Source organism: Anopheles coustani, chromosome 2, assembly GCF_943734705.1.
Source record: "Anopheles coustani chromosome 2, idAnoCousDA_361_x.2, whole genome shotgun sequence".
Classification (NCBI taxonomy): domain Eukaryota; kingdom Metazoa; phylum Arthropoda; class Insecta; order Diptera; family Culicidae; genus Anopheles; species Anopheles coustani.
The window spans coordinates 49,806,314-49,828,177 of record NC_071289.1 but is presented as its reverse complement, the minus strand read 5'-3'; the positions used below and the strand labels follow the sequence as shown (position 1 = coordinate 49,828,177).

At 41.2% G+C, this 21,864-nt stretch overlaps 1 protein-coding gene and 2 long non-coding RNA genes across 4 annotated transcripts; 2 read left to right on the top strand and 1 right to left on the bottom strand.

Moving 5' to 3' along the window:
• Positions 1-1,584: 1,584 nt before the first annotated feature.
• LOC131264547 (uncharacterized) lies at positions 1,585-2,091 on the bottom strand. The gene has a single exon (XM_058266832.1). The coding sequence runs from the start codon at positions 2,089-2,091 to the stop codon at positions 1,585-1,587; it is 507 nt and encodes a 168-aa protein (XP_058122815.1).
• A 5,363-nt stretch (positions 2,092-7,454) lies between these two features.
• Positions 7,455-8,076, top strand: LOC131265932 (uncharacterized). 2 transcript variants are annotated; one of them, XR_009178342.1, is made up of 3 exons: positions 7,455-7,603; positions 7,687-7,873; positions 7,951-8,076. It is a non-coding gene; the product is annotated as an uncharacterized LOC131265932 (long non-coding RNA). The 2 variants fall into 2 exon arrangements; XR_009178343.1 differs by having other exon boundaries at positions 7,455-7,615.
• Positions 8,077-8,222: 146 nt separating this feature from the next.
• Positions 8,223-10,136, top strand: LOC131265922 (uncharacterized). Its single transcript, XR_009178330.1, has 7 exons — positions 8,223-8,330; positions 8,560-8,625; positions 8,711-8,737; positions 8,849-8,972; positions 9,063-9,190; positions 9,588-9,706; positions 10,075-10,136. It is a non-coding gene; the product is annotated as an uncharacterized LOC131265922 (long non-coding RNA).
• The last annotated feature ends 11,728 nt before the right edge of the window (positions 10,137-21,864 follow it).

The window sequence follows — 21,864 nt, the reverse complement described above, 5'->3', positions numbered from 1 at the left end:
CGATTGTGGAACGCTTTCGACGAAACCCGTACTGCAGTCCCGACAGTCCGTTCGCCCCTTCCGAATACTCCGTGAGCCTGTTGGTGATAACTCGTTCGTAGAGCTTTCCGAACGCGTCCAGCAAACATATTGGTCTATATGCGCTTGGGTCGTTCGGTGGTTTGCCTGCTTTTGGTATGAGAACCAACCTTTGCTGTTTCCAAATGTCCGGAAACCGACCCTCTTCCAGGTATTTTTGAAGCATAGCTCTCACCGCTGCCGGTTGGGATCGTACTGTCTCAGCTGCAGCAACATTTGGGATGCCGTCGAGTCCCGGCGCCTTGCGCGACACCCATCGGTCTACGATCGACAAGAGTTCCTGTTCCGTGATTGTAGGAATCTCCGCCACCTCAGCGACCGGTTCCAGTCGAGGGAGCGGCCATGTTTGCTGTTGATGATGTGGAAAGAGTGTGTCCACTATCCGGCGGAGTTTTTCGGGACACCTCTCTGGAGCAGTTCGTGGGCATCTCATCCGACGCATTACGACCTGATAGGCAGATCCCCACGGGTTTACATCGGCCTCTGCGCATAGTTCTTCGAAGCATTGTTGTCTGGTCGCCTCGATTGCTATCGCTAGCTCCTTCTTTGCTGTCCGGTATTCCACCAACCTGGGGTCCATCCGATCGAGAGTTCCAGCTCTTTTTAGTACCCTGCGAGCTCTGTTGCAACGGTCCCTTTTGTTGTCTAGGTCCTCGTTCCACCAAAAAGCCTTCCTGGGACCCCTTGCCGTAGAGCGACGTGGCATGGTCGCGTCACAGGCATTAGATACCGCTCTGGTTAATTGCTCTGCCCGCAGGTCCTGGCCGTAGATGTCCTCTGCATGTAGTGCCTCTGCAAAGACTTCCTTTTCGAAGAAGGTGGTTTTCCATGCCCTAGCTGGCAGTAGTGAGCGTTCTCTTGTTAGGTGCTGCGGTCGTCGCTGTCCATTGTTGGAAATCATTCCCACTTCGAAGAACACTGGGAAGTGGTCACTCTGCATGTGGTCGTCTCCAACTTCCCATTTTGCCCCGCGTATCATGGATGGACTGCAAAAGGTTACATCGATTACCGACTCCCCTCCGTTCCTGCTGAAGGTGGGACTAGTTCCGACATTCAGCAACAGCATCCCCGCACTCTCCATTGCCTCTTCTAGCTTTTCTCCTCTTCTATTGGTTGCTCTGCTTCCTCAGCTGGTGGACCATGCGTTGAAGTCACCCGCAACTACTACCCTGCTGCGCCCGACGACCAACGCCTCAACGTGAGCAATCAAGGCCTCATAATCCTCCGGAGAAAAACTGGGTGGTGCGTAGCAACTCACGTAGAGAGTGCCGTTTATCACTGCTGCAGCGCATCCTTGGTGTTGTGTGGATATTACTTCTTGGACTGGGTATCTTCCCAGTACGAGGATTGCAGCTCTGTCACCCACATCAACCACCCAGTTGGCATTTTCGCGCGGGACTTTGTATGGATCCGACACTAATATAACCTCACAGTTTTTCTGCAGAGCCGTCTGATAAATTAGTTGCTGGGCGGCTTGGCAATGGTTGATATTAATCTGCAGGTGTTTCATACTCGTTTTTTGTTGAAACTGGAGCGCTTAGGGCATCGAACGTGGCCGGTAACATGATCCGATCCCGACTCGACCCCGCAATCCAAGCAGCGACGCTCGCTCGAGCACTGGGCTGCTTTGTGACCCTCGTTGCCACAGATCATGCAAAGACCCGAGCGGTCCGGTCCTTCGCAGTGACGTTGGATGTGTCCACTGTGGAAGCATCTAAAGCACTTCTTGGACTCGGTGTTCTCTGCTATCGTGCAGGACGTCCATCCGATACGCAGCCTTTTCTCTAGTAAGGTGGTCGCCTCGGTTGCTGCCACCCGGATAAACGCCTTGCGAAGACCCCGGTGTACCGCTCCCAAACGAACCGCCGACGCGCTGATGTTGACGCGCTGTTGCTCTTCGAGTGCATCGCGGATCTCCTCACGCGTTGCCACCTCGTCTACGTTGCGGATTACGACCGTGACGGTTTGTCTAAGGGTGGTCACAGTCGCCTTTCCCTCAAGCGAAGCTTCCATTCTCTCCGCCAATACCGTGGAGTCCCTCGAGCTCTCCCTGGTCAGTTCCACTAGCATGTGCTCGCCCGTCCGCCGAACTCGCTTGCTGGCCTCTCCTACCTGTTTTAGCCTGGGGTCAGTGCGAAGGGCTGTTAGCACCTCCTTGTAGCTTCTTCCTTCGGCGATCTTGACCAGGATGGCATCTGGTCTAGCGTGAACGCGGGGAACCTTTATTTTCTCCCCTTTGTTTTTAGCACTTCCATTTTTTCGGTTTTCAACCAGCTGCCAGGCATGTTGGCCGCGCTTGGGGGCCGTCTGCTGCTCCGGATGCTGCTGCTGCTGGTCCGGATGCTGCTGCTGCTGCTCCGGTTGCTGCTGCTGCTGGTCCGGATGCTGCTGTTGCTGCTGCTGCTTCTGCTGCTGTCCCCTGTCGCTTTTCGGCCAAACGGGTCGAAGCTCGCATCTTCTGGTTCGTGGTACCAAGCTCACCCGCACCGACGCGCTCTGGCCCACGCTGCTACACAGGAGTCAAAAGCCGTTATTTCACCGTTACTTTACCGTTAGGTACCTCCGTATCTCGGCCTCCCGTCGTCTCGTCCCAAATCTCTACTCTCTTGTCCCAATGCGCTACTGTCACTTGCCGGTATACGTTGCTCTCGCTCTGCACCTTCTGTAGATCACTCCACCAGTGCTCACACTCACACGCACACACACACGCAAGTTCCCACTTGTTAGCTGCGGAGCATCCAAAAGCACGTCTGCTCTCGTCGACTGGCCGATCGCAACCAAGGTGGCTCAGCTTAATTAAATCACTTTTGCTGTGTATTTTCTAATACCGGAAATGCACGAACAATTCTTCGAGAGGTTCAAACACAAATAATATAAAAAACAATTAAAGACAAGCACATATATCACAGTTTTCGACACAAAACACTACCACCGAAACAAAAACACAATCACAAAAAATTTCTTACAAAAACGCACTACAGGTCAGTTCCCAAAACACACATTTCTGAACCGTCTATCACACGAAAACACACACGCGCCTCTAAAAAACACAATTAGAAAATTTCCTAAACAATCCACAGCCAATTTTGCGGAACCTTAAGCATTAGGTACGGTCGAACCTTTTCTTGAATGTGTTAGTGAATCGAGCAGAGTTCGCGAACCTTTTTCGAGCAGAAAAGGTTCACCGATTTTGGTGGATAGCACGAACCTTTGCCGCGAACCTTTTTGACGTTCCGTTCGATTTCCCCATTTGTTTACAATGCTTACTTTGATTTATTCTTACCAACTATCAATGAAACTACATCAAAGATTCGTTACGTGTGAACGCTAAAAGGTTCGAGATCTTTTTTTGGCATTCGTTTGTAATAGTGTGCGAAAGGTTCGCCATCAAAGGTTCGTCTCGTGTGACCGTACCTATTAACTTACAAAGTCTACGGCTGTCTGCTTACAGAGCCTATCGTCTACGTTTCTCTGTACTTTGATCACCATGGCAATCAGCTCGCTTGAGAAAACGAAAGGATACTTTGATAGCAAAATTCATAAAACGAGCACTCGAAAAAAGTAGTGTTTGAAATGATTGATATGTGTGATATTTTCCGGCTGATGTCCTTACTTGAACAAGGCGATGCACTTAAAATGGTGCAAAATGTACGTCTTTGTATGGTAATTCACCGGAGACTATACCTATTGCATTGTATTTTTAAATTTAACGGTTTTTAAATTAAGATGGTGAGAAGAGCACAATTGCACAGCTTCAGCCATTCAGTCCCTATGGCTTGACCATTTGATTATCAACGGGATTCAGAAAATCACAGGAGAAAATCATATTTCTTGCGTGATTCTAAAGTTGGCCACATTTTTCCTGTTATTTTGGTATTGGCCCTGTTATTTTTCTTTGGCTGAATTTGGCATTATGATAATCAGGAAATTATTCTATCCGGACAATGTAAAACACATTCCTCAGGTAAAGTCTTCAGTAATCAACAATTCTTCTGTTTGGTCCGATAAACTTTTCATTACCATTCAGCCATGAGAATGCCATACTGCAGCCAGTGAGCCATTATCATATCAGAATAACTGGGAATTTGAATTTGGCATCTCACAGTTTGATACAGGTTCAATCTTCTAACTGGGCTGAAGCTTTGAGAAACTCAATTTACCACAATTTTACTAGATTCTAATGCAAATTCTATCATCAACATGGGCCCGTGTAACCGGGCCGTTATACCTAGTATTTTTAAATTGTAATAGCTTGGGTCATTGTTTCCCAATCATCGTTTTTTAAACTACATTTCAGTTTTAACGTGTCTATACAAACTCCTAACGTAATTCTATTTTTCAGAAACCTTTCCAGCATAGTCTAACTAGAATTCCAACGAGTTGGTACATCCTGTTTAAGTTTCAGTTCCTCCATATTTAAACTTTTTTGGACTTCGTAAAGTCTTGCGTTGCCAGGCAACTTTTTTTTAAATGAGTAACCATCTGTTTTACTTCTTCTACTAAATCATTAATACTTACTTTAATGGCTTGTTTTACCACAAAATAAGTGTATGAGGGAAACATGGGAAGTGTTTCCGTTCTAAAATAGATGCGGCAAGTTTTATGTTGCGCGCGTTATCCGTTGTAATACTAATTATCTTTTCGTCAATTTCGAATTTTTTTAATGTGGTTTCAATACAGTTCGCCGAATGAGCACCGGTGTGATTGCCTTCTAAATCAGAGCAATCTACGAGGGTTGCCTTTTATGTTTCGGGAATTGGAAGAACTGTTGATGCAATCTGTTAATTAACAATTTTATCGTAAAGTTTGACATTTTTGAGGTTGTACATACTCAGAACGTTTTTACATACGAGCGCTATTTGTGTTGTTGAAAAAATGTTTAATGTTTCAATCGACACGATTCTTTTTTGAGAGATCTTCGCTTCTTCAGGTGTTGAAAAACGTTGAAATCTCAGTTTACGTACGGGAATTAAAAGAAGTCATTTGATGCTAGATCCAGGACTATATGGCGGATGACTCATCAAATCGATGTTTTGAGTACTCAAAAATGCAGTTGTTTGAGCCGATGTGTGAGAGCTCGCATTGTCGTGGTGACGGGTAATCCGTCGACAGCGGTTGAATTTCCTAATTTCTTGGAAGACAACTGGCAAACAAATTGTTGTGTACCACTCAGAATAGACTGTTCTGCGTAGTTCTAGAGGTTTGGTTGCGATACATCCAGTTTTTCCGAAAAAACATGCGACCATTTGCTTAGAAGTGCATCGTGCGTGAATAACTTTGGTTGGATTCGTCTCATCTTGAAACACCCATACAGTCGATTGCAGTTTAGTTACGGGCTCATTCGCGTAAATCCACGACTCATTCCCTGTCACGATATTAAAGACGAGTTTTGAAGCACCGCAATCGTATTTTTCGAGCATTTCTTCCGACCAATCGACACGAGTCTTTTTTTGAGAGATTGACAAATTTTGTGGAATCCAACATCAGCTATATTTTTTGACAGTTAAATGCTCCTGCAATATTAAGTATATACTGGTCCCAGTAATACCAAAGGTTGTCTCTATCTCACAAAAAGTCACATGACGATCTTGCAATATCCGTTCCCGCACAGCATCAATTGTTTTCGGAACGACAACTGATTTTGGACGACCTTCACGAAATTAATCTTGGAGTGAACTCCTACCACGTTTTTATTTTCCAAACCATCGATAAATACTGATCATTGATGGAGCTTCATCACCAAAAGTTGAATAAAGTTCATTCATGCACTACTGCTCTGTCAATTCACGTCGAAAGTTGCAAAAAATAGTCGCACGAAAATGTCCACCACCAAATTCCACAATTTGGCGGACATTGAACCTTTTTTTAACAACACAAATAGCGCTCGTATGTCAAAACGTTCTGAGCATGTATAACCTCAAAAACGTCAAACTTTACGATAAAATTCTTAGTTGGTAGATTGCATCACCAGTTTTTTCAAATCCCGAAACTTAAAAGGCAGCCTACGTAAAAGTAAGGAAACTAACTTGCATTCCTCGTCTATGAAATGTGCCGTCACAGTTATAAAGGGAGTATTATTTGAATTGCTCCATCCATCCGTAGTTAAAGCAATAGATGTTGTTAATTTTAATGTGTTGATTATTTTGTCCCTAGTTTCTTTATACATTAACGGTAGCAAAGAATTGGTTAGAGCTTTTCTAGTTGGTGTTAAATATCTCTGGTTTAAGATGTTGGTAAATGATTTGAAATATTCGCTATCTACCAAGTTGAATGGGAGAAGAAATGTAATGCGACCTTCGAACCAATTTTTAACAACATCAAACGGATCAGCTAGTAATGTATAAAATTTAGCAAAGTGCGCTTACAAGTTGTACAATCTCATGTTGCATGCAATCTCAAGTTGCATGCAAGTATGCTATGCAAGTGTCATGCATAGAACCAGATCACTTCGTACTAATTTTGTGTCGATTTAAGCGGAAAGAAACTATTAACAAGGTAACCGCCTTGCACAAATTACACTGCTTTCCGTTCTGAAAGCGATTCGTACAAACGCTGGTCTACCTAACTGGCTCTGTCGGTCCGAGCATATCGACGCCGGCTTACGGGAAAGAACATTGTCGGCCCCACGGGACCGACGTAGCGCTTATAAGCTTATAAGCATGTTATAATGTAATAATACAAAAAATTCTGGTAATTTTTTTGTTTTGTTTTTAATGAGTTCAAGGCATTTTCAATTTATCCAATTTGTTCTGACCACACAATTTGAATTGTGCGGAATTTAGCGAAAAAAATAGTACACATCTTGTCGGCAAGTAAACACGTTCGAATTAGTAAACAACAGCGACACATGCGAAGTGACAGAATACGAAGGAGATAGCTAGCGAGGGCAATCTAGCTCCCGAGTTTATAGCAAGTTCAAGTAGGAACTAGGAACCCGTGGTAAGGAACGAAGTAGGAACCGAAAGATACCCAACCAGCCCGGAATTGAGTTCCATTTGAAAATTGAGCAGGCCGGAGAAAACTCCATACAAAAAAAACCAGCTCTCTCGGACTTAGCCGATTTTTGCGATGCCACTCTCGATGATTGCCGTCCGCAGATGCCGCGATAGTGGCGGAGACGCGTCGCTCGCGGACTTAGCCAAAATTTTCGATCCCGCTTTCGAACATAGCCCGCCGCAGATGCCGCGATAGCAAAGGAGCGTCCTTTTTGTGCGATCGAACGAGCGCGACGATGTGCGTGCGGATGTTTTTTCCCGTTCGTACGGCGCATCTCACACGCAGAGTGATTTTGACACATCGAAGTAAACAAAGCAGCACGGTAAGTTCACTAAAGTTTTTCGCTGATAATTACATATTATTTATACATTTCAGCTGGTAAAGGGTAATATTTCGCTTCATCAATCAACATTCAACCGATCAACATACGATTCTGGCCAGTTTGCGACGTCATTCTACCGTCGGACGATACTGCATCAGGTCGACGCGCGCCTGCGTTTCCTTGCAATGGAACCTTAGCAGTGAAAAGGTAAACAATGAAGTAAGCTGTGAAGTGTTGTGTTTCATTTGAAGTAGTTGACTTTTTTTAAAAACTCTTTTCTGTTCGTACAGCATCGTGAATTTTATATGCGTATAACGTGAGGTTTTTCCTTTTTGATTGCATCAAAGCACACCGTCCAGCTAACATGTACAAGGACAGTTTTGCGAAGAAGCCAAATCGTGTGTTTCGTTGTCAGATCGACATGCGCATCGACCTGTTAGTTAGCAGATTAGCAGAGGAAACATCGGAAACAATCGGGTAAGCTTTGAAGTGAAAGTCTTCTTAACTGAAATACACTAACATTACATCGTTGCAATTGTCTTCTGTGTTTCTAGCTTTATGGCCGGTACAAAATCTCCTATATTACTAGCGTTTTGCGTTGGTACATCCAGCGGTTCAACACATACGCACGATAGATCTCGTAGCGTTAGATATTTAACAACGGAACCTTCCGGAAATATACAGGTGAGTCGTAAAGCGAAAGTTTGTTCGTTTTCATAATGTTGCTATTGTTATGTGTATTGTGTTCTTACAATTCAACTGAATGTTTTCGAATGGTGCTTGCAGGCAACTAAACGTAATGAACGTACTCATTCTCAAACGAAAAGGAAAACAAGATATCCACCGTATTGTGAGTTTGGTGACAAGGCGATAAAGCTAATTCAGCTCGTGAATCTAGCAGTTCTACGCGTCGGAGGATCAACTATGCAATAAGGTGAGCAATGAAAAAAAATTATCGAACCACATTATTTGATGGTGTTCAACCAAATGGTTTTTCCTTTGTCACGGCTTTAGAAAAAATGTATCAAACCTACAACACTTGTTGGTTTAAATCGGAGAATTGTGCTGCAGTGGTGACGAGATGAACATTGCAACACGTGTTCTTACAATGCATGAATATGTTTGAAAAGTTCTCGGTTAAAATATCGTTTTCATTATTACAGGTGATGCTGCATTAAAGCGAAAGTACTGGGCGCAACAAAAGCGATGCTGTGAAAATATTTGTTGAGGTATGTTATGCTATTTATCAACGATAATCTTGATTTGTTAAGTCAATGTTACTTACACACTGCTATGATTTCAATTTCATTTTAGGTTCTTCTTGTATCAGGTTATCAACAGGTATGATCACGTTGGTCATGATATTTGTAGGGTTACGTGTCCAATTACAACCCGTAAACATATGATGAATCAATCTAAACCTTATCTTATATATACTTTCAATCATTTTAGGTCTCTTGGGCATCGTTCACACGTTATTTCTTCGGGCAGCTAACAGGGTGGCATACTTACTTAAAACGTATGTTTTAAACGTGTGTGAATAAGTTTTACTTGATGTGCTGCGTGCAACAATCAGGTTAGTTATATTTCATATTTTTATATTATCTTAAATAAATAGTGCTACGCATCTTGGAACATAACTAAGCTATTCTTCGTTCAAATTTAGATCATCCACCGTGTATTACATCAACTCATGTACGATGTACCTGGAATGTTTGACCTAATAGACAAAACCACATACGATTCGAACGATACGATAAATATAGTAAACGAACGTGACGAGGAGATCTATGGGTAAGCTATAATTTTATCGCTTGTTTAAACTACGATTAAGAAACGGATGACTGTCTTAATCCACTCTAATTCATAATAACTTTGCAACCATCACACACGCCTTTGATTATATGATCCAACCACTTAGAGCCTAAAGTTTTGTTTCCAAATAAGGTGCATATTGTTTTATTTTAATTGATATTAACTTTATCAAATATTATAAACTTAATAAACCAATTAGAGTTGCCACAAACAATTTATCTGAGATGGTTGGAATATCAATGGGCCGTGATAGTATTGGAAAGGCATTGCATTGATATTTATTGAAATGTTATTCTTTTCTTTAAGTTAAATGCTATAAGACAAATTGAATTGGGTAAAACTTTTTTTGGTAACTAATATATTCGAAACTTTCTAGATAATTTCTTCATCGGTGCGCGTTTGAAATTTTGGGAATGACCAAATGTCTGGTACTTTCAACAGCACCACTTGGTGATCCTCAACATCATCATAGCGGATGGACGGGCAGATCATATGGTAAGCTATTTCTTATATTTACTATCATAGTAATAAGGATCATACCCCTAAGTTAAGCTTTATAAATTTTAAAGCACCAATTTGCTAACACCTTGCTTTCATTTCATGGGTAAACAGTTTTCATCATAAATAATGAAGTCCGTGAAATTTATGTTGAATAATATTAAAATAGTGTTATGGTATGAAAAGATCAATTAACAAATCGTTAATATCCGATACTACAGGTGGTTTCGTGTATCAACTGTGTTTAGTTGACATCGTAAATAATCAATAACAACTCTGCTGGCGTTAATTTATAATATCAACTCAATGACGATTTTTACAGATAAACATTTATTTATTCAATTGTTTTCTTTTTTTCGTTTCAGATTTACCATTGGATGCCGAAGATCGCGTAATTCAACTGTAGTGTAGCAACCAAAAAATCGGTAAATAAATTGTAAAAAAGGAAATAATTTTCGTTCAGCGTATTTATTCGGCGCACGGGCTAGCCCGTCACAGCTGTGACGTCACAGCCAAGCGTCGGAGTGAAAGAAACAAATACACCGCGGGGAAAAGTAACTCAAGGCCCTGGGGTGCTCGCGCGCTCACCACTGAAATAGCCCGCGAAGACGCTGCTATCGCGGGGAGTTGTCGCTGCCGGCTATTATTTGCCGATAGCCGGCTAGATCCCGCTCAACTCGAGTTTATCGCATTCAAATGGGTAGTTGGGTAACGACTACGATACGGGGTCCTAGCGGTCATGGGGTCCGCCCTGCGATGAGCACTGACCACCGTAAGAAGATCAGGAGCAATTTAACGATCGCGAAGAGCAAACGTGCAAAAGCACTTGCGCCCACTGACTAAATCGCTTACGATTACGAAAACACTTAAGAAATTACTTCCGAAAGCAACACTAAGTCGCTCGAATACGAGTACACCGAGGCTCGACCGTTATTAGAATAAAGTGTAACTTAGCACTAGTTACACGCGCGTAGTTTTGTCGGAAAGTATCCGAACTTTGCTACACAATTTTAACAAAATGATTTTTACTAGTAGCTATAATACTACTACAAATTTTAATTGCCGGCTGGCGCCACTAGAGGCGTCACAGTAGCGCGCTTTCTTTGGCTGAATTTACTATGAGACAGGCTTTATGGAATATGATCAACATTACTAAGTGCATTTACGTTGGACAAAAACAACTGAACAGATTTCCCCATTACATAACATTGATTGCTATAGCAACCAGCTTGATTTGGGAAAGTGTAAGGATACTTGGATTAACAAAATACTTTTCATATTAAAATTATGTTTTGAAGCAATTTCAAATTTTCGCGCGGCACTGGGCCCGGGCCTTATGAAATGCGTTAAAATGAGTGAAGTGAAAACAAATGCTCGATACCGGGTAACTAGCAATGTTGTTTGTATAATTTAACAGAAAAAAAAGCAAATCAAATTACTACACAAACAGAAGTGAAGATGAATTTCCATTACACTGTCTTCTCAAACAACGGGATACACGATTCTTCAAGTGTTTCACAATACGTACAAAATACAAATTCATATAAAACACAGTCACTAACAAAACTAATATATCGCCATGATGTACAAACCAACCCGAACGGATTCCAGAGTTCACTCCGTTGGACAAAACGTGGAAACTGAGGGATTAATTGATCGACATTTCTTAGCAATAAATATTTCGAAGCTTCCTAAAATTAATATGAAGCCGGACAGAACCGATTTAAATGGTTCGACAAGTGACTTGGACGACAAGTGAACAAGTGACAACTGGACTTGCAGTGACAAGTGACAACTGGAATAAAACGTTGAATGAATGTTATATTTGACTAAACTTTCATATTTCACCTTCTACACGTTCACATAAAAATTGCATAGCGCCCGTGTAGCCGGGCAAGTAAAGGGTGCCCCCGAATGTATAAGCACGATTTACAAACTAGGTAAAAAATAAAACCTGTTCCAGAAACTGAATTTTTGTTTCATAAACTGTGTTTGGGTTCTGTGGAAAAATTTGTGGAAAAACAAAATTTAAAAAATTTAACCGTATGCTAATGACCGCACTTTTGATCTGTCGCCTCTGATATGGCTCAGCACAGACTTGTCGTGAACGGTTTTCGACACTTTTGAACGGTTTTACAGTTTTTTTTAAAACTGTCGATGTTTTCCGCAGCTTTAACATGTTTTCTCAAGTGTGCCTTCGTTAGCGCCCAAAATATCTCAATTGGTCTGGTCCTGGTCGACTCATCGTCGAGCTGATGAATGAGGATTGGCGGCACAGCAGCTTGTCGTACAGCTTCCGGGTCCGATATTTAACGCATGCAGCCTGATTTGCACTCCGTTTCGATTTCTTTTGGATTTTGTACGATTTTAAATTCAATTTTGCCTTGTCTCATTGGACGTTACTTTTTAACGTACCCATTTGTTGAGCCACATCGCGAATGGAACTTTCCTATTTTTGTTTGAATGCTTTTGCTCTTTCCCGGTTCAACTGTTGGTCGATAGGAAGGGGTTTTTGACCACTTTTCGGCGTATCCTCGAAGCTGGACTCCTCCCGAAACTTTTGGATGACGGTTCGTACGGCTCCGATACTCACACCTACCTATTTTGCTAATTGCCTTAGCGAAATGTTAGGAGTCGAGCACCATTTGTGCAGAACGCTTTTGCGCTTTTTAACGGAAACTAGGTATAACGGCCCGGTTACACGGGCCCATGTTGATGAAATAATTTGCATCAGAATCTAGTAAAATTGTGGCAAATTCTGTAAATCAAAGGCTCAGCCCAATTAGAAGATTTAGCCTGTATCAAACTGTGGGAGGCCAAATTTAAATCCCGGCTCACTGACTGCCTTATGATGGCTGAATAGTAATGAAACATTTATCGGGCCAAACGAAAGAATTGCTGTCAAAGAAAAATAATGGGGCCAATACCCGTTATTTGCCAAGCATCACTAATTGACTAATGTATCGACAAATATTCCCGGTCTTATCGTCTTACTAAATGGAGTCCCCGGGAAATACTGGCTAATTGCAAAAGAACATTTTAAATTTCGCATAATTTAGAAGATCTAATAAAGTGAACACGTAGAGTCAATAGATGAAAAGCTGCATCTACTCAAAACCTTATCCCGGTTGGAAGAGCATTGGCTCTTTTTACGATCTCAATTTAAAAACCGTTAAATTTAAAAATATAATGCAATAGGATTAGTGTTCGGAGAGTTTCGAGTGTTCGTTTTATGAATTTCGTCATCCAAGTATCCTTTTGTTTAACTTAAGCGAGCTGATTGCCAAGGCGATCAAAGTACAGAGAAACGTAGACGACAGGCTCTGTAGGTAGACAGACATAGACTCTGTAAGATAACGCTTCAGGTTCTACAAAATTGACTGTTTATTGTTTAGGAAATTTTGTAATTGTTTTTCTTAGAGGCGCGTGTATGTGGTTTCGTGTGAGAGACGGCTCAGAAATTTGTGTTTTGGGAACTGACCTGTAGTGCGTTTTTGTAACAGGTTTTTTGTGATTGTGTTTTTGTTTGGGTGATAGTGATTTGTGTCCAAAACGGTGTCATATGTGCTTGTTTATAAGTGTTTTTTTTTTTCTACTTTTTTGTGTTTGAACCTTTCGAATAATTTTTTGTGCATTTCCAGTGTTAGAAAATACACAGCAAAAGTGATTCAATTGATCTGAGCCAGCCTGCCCGCGCCCTTTGAACACGGATTTGGTGCACATTTTTTAGAACTATCTGATCAATCGAACACATAGTGCCCGTGAACGGCATTTTACAAAATTTAGAACCATTTTGAAAATCCCGTTCTACTTTTTTCCAATCGAGTTAGTTTCCCCAGGTCAACTGTGATTACTATAGCGATTCTTCCATTTTCGCCAAGGATGCTGATTGCTATGGTGATCAATGCAATGCAATGGGATGAGCGTTTCCAAAATGTTCATACAAAGATGTGGTTTTGCTTCGATTTTAGTGCGTCACTTTATCCAAGTAGGAGCGTCACCCGTGCAGCGTTAGGTTTTGCAGCGTTACTTTAAGGATTTTTTATAATAAGACTAGGTAAAACGGCCCGGTTACACGGCCCCGTTACAGGACCCAGTTACAGGACTCGGCTACAGTGCCCGTTTACAGGGCCCGGTAAACGGCGGTAATATGGCCCGTTTACAGGGCCCAGTAACACGGCCCGTTTACAGGGCCCGGTAACACAGCCCGTTTACATGGCCCGGGTACAGGGCCCGGTAACACGGCCCGTTTACATGGCCCGGTTACAGGGCCCGGTAACACGGCCCGTTTACATGGCCCGGTTACAGGGCCCGGTAACACAGCCCGTTTACATGGCCCGTTTACAGGGCCCGTTTACGTGGCCCGGTGACACGACCCGTTAACAGGACTTACGTGGCCCGGTAACACGGCCTGTTTGCAGGGCCCGGTAAAAGGCCAGTTTACTGGGCTCAACCTTATGGATGTAGTTTTATTTTCATCACGTTGCAGCACCACCTTTCCCAAGAGTAACTGCAGTTTTCGAAAAAAATCGAAAATTTCGAAAAAAAAGTCTATTACAAACTATGAATGAAACTGTGTAGCAGATTTCCGCTTTGCTTTGTTTTATTTTCCGGCAAAGTAATCATCGATAATCAATGTAACCATCGATTACCAAAAATCAGAGCGCAAGGAAAATTTCCCCTTCCATCCTGCATCCTTGGTTTCCTTTGCAACACAGTATAGCGTTATAGGGGAAACTAACGCGTTAGCAGAGTGCATCTCACTTTCGCCCTCCTTTCACTCGCCTTCCACGCTATTGCTATCTAATAACAACGTCACCTCTAACTGTAATTTAAGAGGGCGATGCCTCGCGTTTTGACAGAAACGGTTGAAAAAAATAGTTTCGATGCATTATCTAGTAGGTTTGATTGTAAACAATCAAACACCCGAAGAATCAACTGTTTAGAAATCGTGCTTATACTTTCGGGGACACCCTTTAAGCTAGTCGCAAAAACAATTTTATATTCGTCAAAGGAACCAAATGTATAAACCCGTATGTTTTTTTGTCATGTTAAACATACCTTTCACAAATGCCCTTGCTGGTGCTATTATAGACCGAACTTTCACTTCGTGCTGAATGCTGAAGCTTCGTGCTCGTGCTGAATGCTGCTTCGTGCATTGCTGAAACAATATAAAGCATTAACATCTTCAATAAGTAAAGCATTCTCATCTTCTTATCCAAACTAATTAAATAAAATATTTACTAAGCTGAAACGATTCAGAAGACACTGTTTTACGGTTTTGTATCAAAACAAACCCCCTTTAACGTTGACGATGCTTGATGAAGCTGTTTGGCTCGTCTTTATTATTGTCCGAGCGTCCTTTGGTAGACGGTACGGCATTTTTTCTCGTAGAACGTCCAGAATTAAGTTCATAGTTTCATGAGCGATTTCTTTGACTAAAGCATAGTATCGAAGGCATTCCTGCAATGACATGTCCCCATATTTTCCGTGATGAGCAACGTCTTCCTCCGGATCCTCGGGATTCGTCTCGATGGTACACTCTTCGTCGGAGGATTGATCGTTTGCAGAAGGAATGTCCGAAGCACTGCACACAGGTTCATCGTCGATAATTAAATGAAATGATATGTTCTATTTAAGCAAACAGAAAGCGATAGGCACTTTATCCGAGTCATACAAATGTCTTCACTTTTGGATCGCACATCGCACTTTCCTCCCTTATTTATACTCACTAGAAGATTCACAAAGGTTGTTCAGTCAGTTCATTCTTTTAGCATGCCATTTGTACAGATTTCCGGTACGTCGATGCCGGTTGAAAAAAGTTCTACGAGACATTATCGAACAATTAGGGCCCTCGATATTTCTCTAGCCCTCTTAAATAGACTGGTCTGTTTTGTTTTGATAGAAAGAAAATTGTTCTTAACCAACACAGTCTCACAATCATTCGTTTGATTTTCTCACCGTCCGGCATACCGATCGTCAGTTATTTTGAACGAGGGCAGTGTGAAAAGGAAAGGTTGTGTTTCAGTCGCGGTGAACTCACTCTCGCACACCATGTTGTTCCGGACGCTGCCAGAATGATTGGTTGGGTAGTGCTGGGAACATGTAGTTCAACAAGTTAATCACCCAGTCTATTTTGTGACACTTTCCGTTTACGCCACTCGGTCTGCAATTTCGTTCGATGCCAGTGCACGATGAGCACCGGTGCAACGAAACGAAATGCATAAAAAAAAACGAAGCGAATACATGAAAATGAAGTAAATAGCAAAGACGATACCAGAAAATAGTTGAATGTTTCGTTTTCGTTTTTATTACAAACATAATAATTGTCCGTACTTACAGTGTTTGCATGAACCAACTGGTTTTTTGTTTGACCCAAGAAATAGCTATGAAATTTGAATTGTAGGTCTGATCGGCTCGATTCAGATAAATAAGAAAGTCGACTTGCCAGTTGCCGCCGTATAGTAAACTATTAAAGTTTGTAGTAGTGTTGTGAAAATTGGCTCTTTTTGAGGAGCGGATCGGAATATTTCGCTCACCAAGAGGAGCGGAGCGAGCTAGCTAGCTCCAAAAAATGTTGTACGACATTTTCGCTCCATTAGCTCCTCTCGCTCTTCTTCGCTCCTTTACGCTCCTTTCGCTCCTTTCGCACCTTTGCGCTCCTTTCCGCTCCTTTTCGCTCCTTTGTTCTGTAATGGATGCAGAGCGTAGGCGGAATGTGTGAAAACTGATAACAATAAAAACGGTTACCAATGGGGCCGATAGCGAGACTACACCAAGAACATGTGAAAAACGCCATTCGTACAAGTTGAGCAAAGTCAAAATAAACGAAAAGCAAAAACTGCAAAACAGATAACCATGGTGGTAGCAGTGCTACCATGAAAATACGAGAGACTTTCCATATAAAGAATAGTGTAAATTAACGTCGAAGCTTAACTATTAATGGAACTATCGGACTTATGAATGTATGATGACCATCATTATATGGGGTACTACGGAGGCTGTCATTACTGACCGCGCAAAAATCACTGATAGCCCAAAATTCCCTCACAAGGGCAGCTCAGTCCCGCGCATTAAACGGTCAGAATCGGCAAATGCGCGGGGTATACAACTTTTTTGTCACTCCCGGTTCAAAATCATTCTCGTTCTGTTGGTAACAATTGTTAATCAGACAGAACGAGAAAGCATGATGATTCTGCCACCGGGAATGCTACCCGTTTCAATTGTTATCGGTTGAAACCGCTTGTTGCATATGTGACCCGACGTATATTCGGGGACAGACAGCAAGTGATCGTCAGGGTAGCAAGTCACGTTTTCTTGAAGTTATAACGAAATGTCTACGCAGGAGAAAACTAGCGATATTTGGAGCTATTTCGAACAAGCTGCCACGCCAAATAAGTTTCACTGTGTAATTTGCCGAGCTATAATATCTGGTAATAAAAGTTCGTCATTTAACTTGAAGCGGCACATAAAAAACAAGCACCCTACAGTGAACGTACAGCGTCAAACTAGCGAAACACAATCCGATGCAAATGCTGCCGCCAGTAAAGCAACTCCAGGGACTCAAAAAGCGTTAAATAATTTCTTTGAAGGGAAAAAACCCCTCAGCGCGGCTGAGAAGAAGAGCATTGATGACAAAGTGTTAAAGGTGTTTTACCATGGTGTTTGTAACCATGCGCTGCCTTTTTATTTAGTTGAAGCAGATGATTTTAAAGAATTATTTATATCGTTACGCCCTAGTTATAGCCTTCCGTGTCGTAAAACTCTTAGTAGTACTATGTTAGATTTAAGTTATGATAGGATTTTAGGCATAGTTAAATCTAGGGTTAAAAATTGTACAGCTATATGTTTAACGTCGGACGGGTGGACAAATGCAAAAAACGAAAGTTATATTCGTTTAAATTTATAAATGACCGGCAGCAACAGGTCATTTTATTGATAACGATAACTGTAAGATGCACACATATTTACTGTGTATATATTACATACTAGCTGATTAACCCGATTCCATCCAGGTAGAAAGAAATTCCAAACGAAAGAGGGTTTTCATTGAGTATCTTGAGTTTTGCAATCTTAAATTTAGCGTTTTGGGGATAGTGGTATTTTTTAGTATTACCTTTAGTCGACGAAACCATGTTCATATACATTTTGCTTTCGCTATCTAATTGTGCTTCCACCTTGGTTCAACAATTTAAAATTCATCAATTGAAGCAATTATGAGAAATACCCCAGTTAAACCGTCACCCCACGATATGTACGCTTTTTTTAAATTCGTCGCATCCATAGTAATGTGGCATCTTATTGTTCTACTTAAATTCTATCGTCCAGGTGATAGAAAGTTATAGGCAGGAAGGAGGCATAAGAATGTTGGACATTTCACACTTGAATAATTGTCTTTCTTATGATTATGTTTAGTATAAATTGATTAGACCGATTTTGCGTGATTGAGAATATTTGTTACGTAGGAGAAGATAGAAGAAGTCTGGGATTTAGTCGTTTTAGTAACCCCAAATACAACGAAAATGATACCCATATTGCATTTTACCCATTGTTGAGCTAGGGGGTAGGATGAAAGCCCCTCTTTCCCCTTCTTCTACATGGATGACATTTTATCACATGATGGCTACATATTTAAGTAGTATGTGTACCAAATTTAAAAAAAACCCCATTCCATAATTGTTGAAGTATTATTATTTTTCATTATTTTTCATTTTTCTCAGGGGTTCGAAAGGGGGACAGGGTAGGAGGACATACGAAAGAACAAAAAATTAGCAACACTCCAGCCAAGTTTCATACAGATAGACTTATTACATTTTGCTTTGCATACATGTGATACGAATTAACGCTTTTAGTTTTGAGCTTTGCTATTGTTTTACTGAAGAGGAGGAGGGTAGAGGGAATCTGGGCTAATATTGAACATTAAAAATAAGGCCATTCGATTTAGAGACCATAAAAACTGCGAAATTGACACCCATATTGCATTTTTACCGTTTTTAAGGTATGGGGTAGTAAGGGAGCCCCCTTTCCCCTTCCTCAAGATGGATGAAATTATATCAACTGATGGCTATATATTCAAGAACAGATTGAAGCTAAGATTGAACATTAAGAGTAAGACCATTCGATTTTGAGACCACTAATAAAGAGAAATTGATACCCATATTGCATTTTTACCATTTTTGAGGTTCGGGGTAATGTGAGAGCCCCCCTTTCCCCTTTCCCTAGATGGATGAAATTTTAATCCATGCTATGTCCCTAAGTAAGCAGCATGTGTATCAATTTTTATGAAAATCCAATCAATAATGGTTGAACTAAAATTGTTTTTAATTAATTTTAGAGGGTAGGTGTTCGGGAGGGGTAGGGAGGAAATCATTCAATCCTGGAAAATTAGCTACCTTCCTGCAAAGTTTGGTGTAAATCGGCCCGGTAGATTTTGCGTGATGCGATCACATATATATATATATATATATATATATATATGAGGAAAGACACACTTCGGATAATATATCAGCTTGGCTAGAGAAAGTGATCACCAACTTTGAAATTGAAAATAAAGTTTGCTGCATTGTGACAGACAATGCAGCTAACATGAAACGCGCAATTAGTATGTTAGGAGCCCCCCACATGCCTTGTTTTGCTCTTACATTGAATTTAATAATTCAAAATGCAGTGCAGGAGTCAATTCATTCAACAGTTACGAAAGTTAAGGATATAGTGAGATATTTTAAGAAAAGTAGTACTGCTTCCTTAAAGCTTCAAGAAATGCAGGTGAACCTTAACTATATGAAATTGAAACTTATACAAGACGTTCCAACTAGATGGAACTCAACGTTCTATATGTTAGAACGGTTTTTTAGCAATAAGGAGCCCATAATTTCATCTTTAGCCCTTTATACACTGATAACCCGCTGGAGAATAGTGATTGGATTGTTATGAATAAGGCATCTGGAGTTCTTAAATATTTTGATTTAGTAACCAAAGAAGTTTCAGCAAAAAGACAGTTACTTTATCGAAAATGCGTGTTATTGTCACACTAATGTCCAAAAAGTTGAGCTTAGAAAATATCCAAGTCACAGATAATGTGAAAAAGCTAAAATCGTTACTCCTTGAAGGAATAGAAAAAAAATTAAACTCATGGATAATACTTTAGTAAATCACGCAACCGTGTTAGATCCAAGATTCAAACATTAAAGTTTTAACGATGAAGAAGAATTCAAAAACTGTTGTAGAGCTAAATTAAAAGAAATGGATCTCATAAACGCAACTACCCAGGAGACAGAAAATGTCACGTGACATAAAAATATGTTGTAAACCCCGCTGCCCGACGAACAAAGTTGCGCGACGGCGAGTTTAGGAGCAACAATTTCCATACAAAACGCCCGGGTGATGAAAGTGCTACCCCAGTGCTCCTCTCCGCGAGTCTATACTTGCAAGCGGTAGCACAACATCGCGAACAAAACACCGCGACGAAGCGATGCATCAGGAGGAATTTCCTCATCCCACCCCTGATGGACCCATACATGCAGATAGAACTGCAACACGGAAAGGTTCGGACCAAGGCGCATTAAACAGGGTAGGTTTGGTAAATGTCGTTAAACTTTTCAAACCATAAAAACCCTGAAGTTGAATCGGAAAATTGATTCATATCAAAACTTAACCATGACTACGATGAAGGCACTTAAAAAATGAGTTATATTAAATACCAATGAAATCAGTTTTCGTAACTGCCAGTATTTTCTATGTATTGCTGCGTTAAACGCAGTAAGGGACTTTCTCTCGCGCTTCTCAGGCGAAATTAAACTTCGCAGGAAGTTCTTGAACTTCTTGCTTCAGCGTATATACTCGATCAATAGGTTGAAAATTAGCTCTGCTCTTGTTTTATCTTGAGCAGTTGCGAGAGTAAGAACGATCGCTCGCACAGCCACCTATCGATATCGTAACGCTGTGATGTTCGTTGTATACAGCTGGAAAAAAATATTGTTTATTGATTACTGCGAATGCGAAAAACCAAAACAACCGCTATACATCTCTCATACCATGCTTCATCATGATTCATAATGTAACGAAACAAAACATTTGTCAAAAACATGGGTCTTCTATCGAGCTGTTACTTTCAGTCGTAGAAGTGTAGTGGAGACTTAAAAGACACTTTTTTAAGTGACTGAAAGCAAGATAAGTGAACCAGATCCAAATATTGCGCAAAATAAAATCAATGTGTTCAGTTTGATATCAATGATCACTTCAAACACTGCTCATAATTACCAAGCAATGAAGAAATAATAAAATTTTATTTTGACAATTAATTATGAATTTGAACCAAATGTCAACAAGCCAAAGTAAACCAACCTACCGCTCTATGAGCCTTGGGCAGTTTTGCCTGCTGACAGCAGAGTTGTTTTGATTTTGCCACCGCTTGCAGAGTGAAATTGCTGTTCACCAAAAATGTGAAGAAAATAGTAATAGAGCGGCAGTTTTCGTTTATATTCGGTAAGTAAACGTTTTTGAGATAAATGATAATCAAAAAGAATCCAAAACAGTGCTAATTTTTATGCATTTTCTCTTCCAAAGTTCAACGCAAGCAGCAGCGGCACCAGAAGCCCAACCGCGGTGTCTTCACACGGTGGAATGCAAGTTACGTGCGGAGATGACTGATTTTTGCAGTAAAGGCGGCTCCTGGCGAATAAGCGGTTTGTAACGTGGTTTATAAATATATTTGAATAAAAAATGTTCTTTTATTATAAAATTACGACTCGGGAATTTTCCTTTGTATGTGATGACAAAATATTGAAAACATCGCCTCCATTAAAACACCGCGCATTGTATAAAAAACATCGCGTCACGCCGTTTTTGTCACGCGACCTACATATTTCGCGGGTTCCATCAGTACTCTGATGATACCATGAAAAACACTCTTTTGATAGTGCAACATGCGTATTTTTGTTACTCGGGTGGTTTGGCGCTGGTTTGGCGCTGGTTTGGCGCTGGTTTGGTGCTGGTTGTGACACGCAACCAACGGGTCTGAGATGCCCTCGTGGGCGATTTTGCGCATGCGCATGGGTTAGTAATGGCGGCCCCCGAGCACCCTGTGTAGTGATGGTCATCATGCAAACATAAGTCCGCCAGTTCCATACATTGTTCACAACATATATTTATTTTCT

Excerpts from the sequence above, each read along its gene's own strand:
- LOC131264547 (XM_058266832.1), bottom strand. The coding sequence starts at position 2,091 with ATGGAAGCTTCGCTTGAGGGAAAGGCGACTGTGACCACCCTTAGACAA.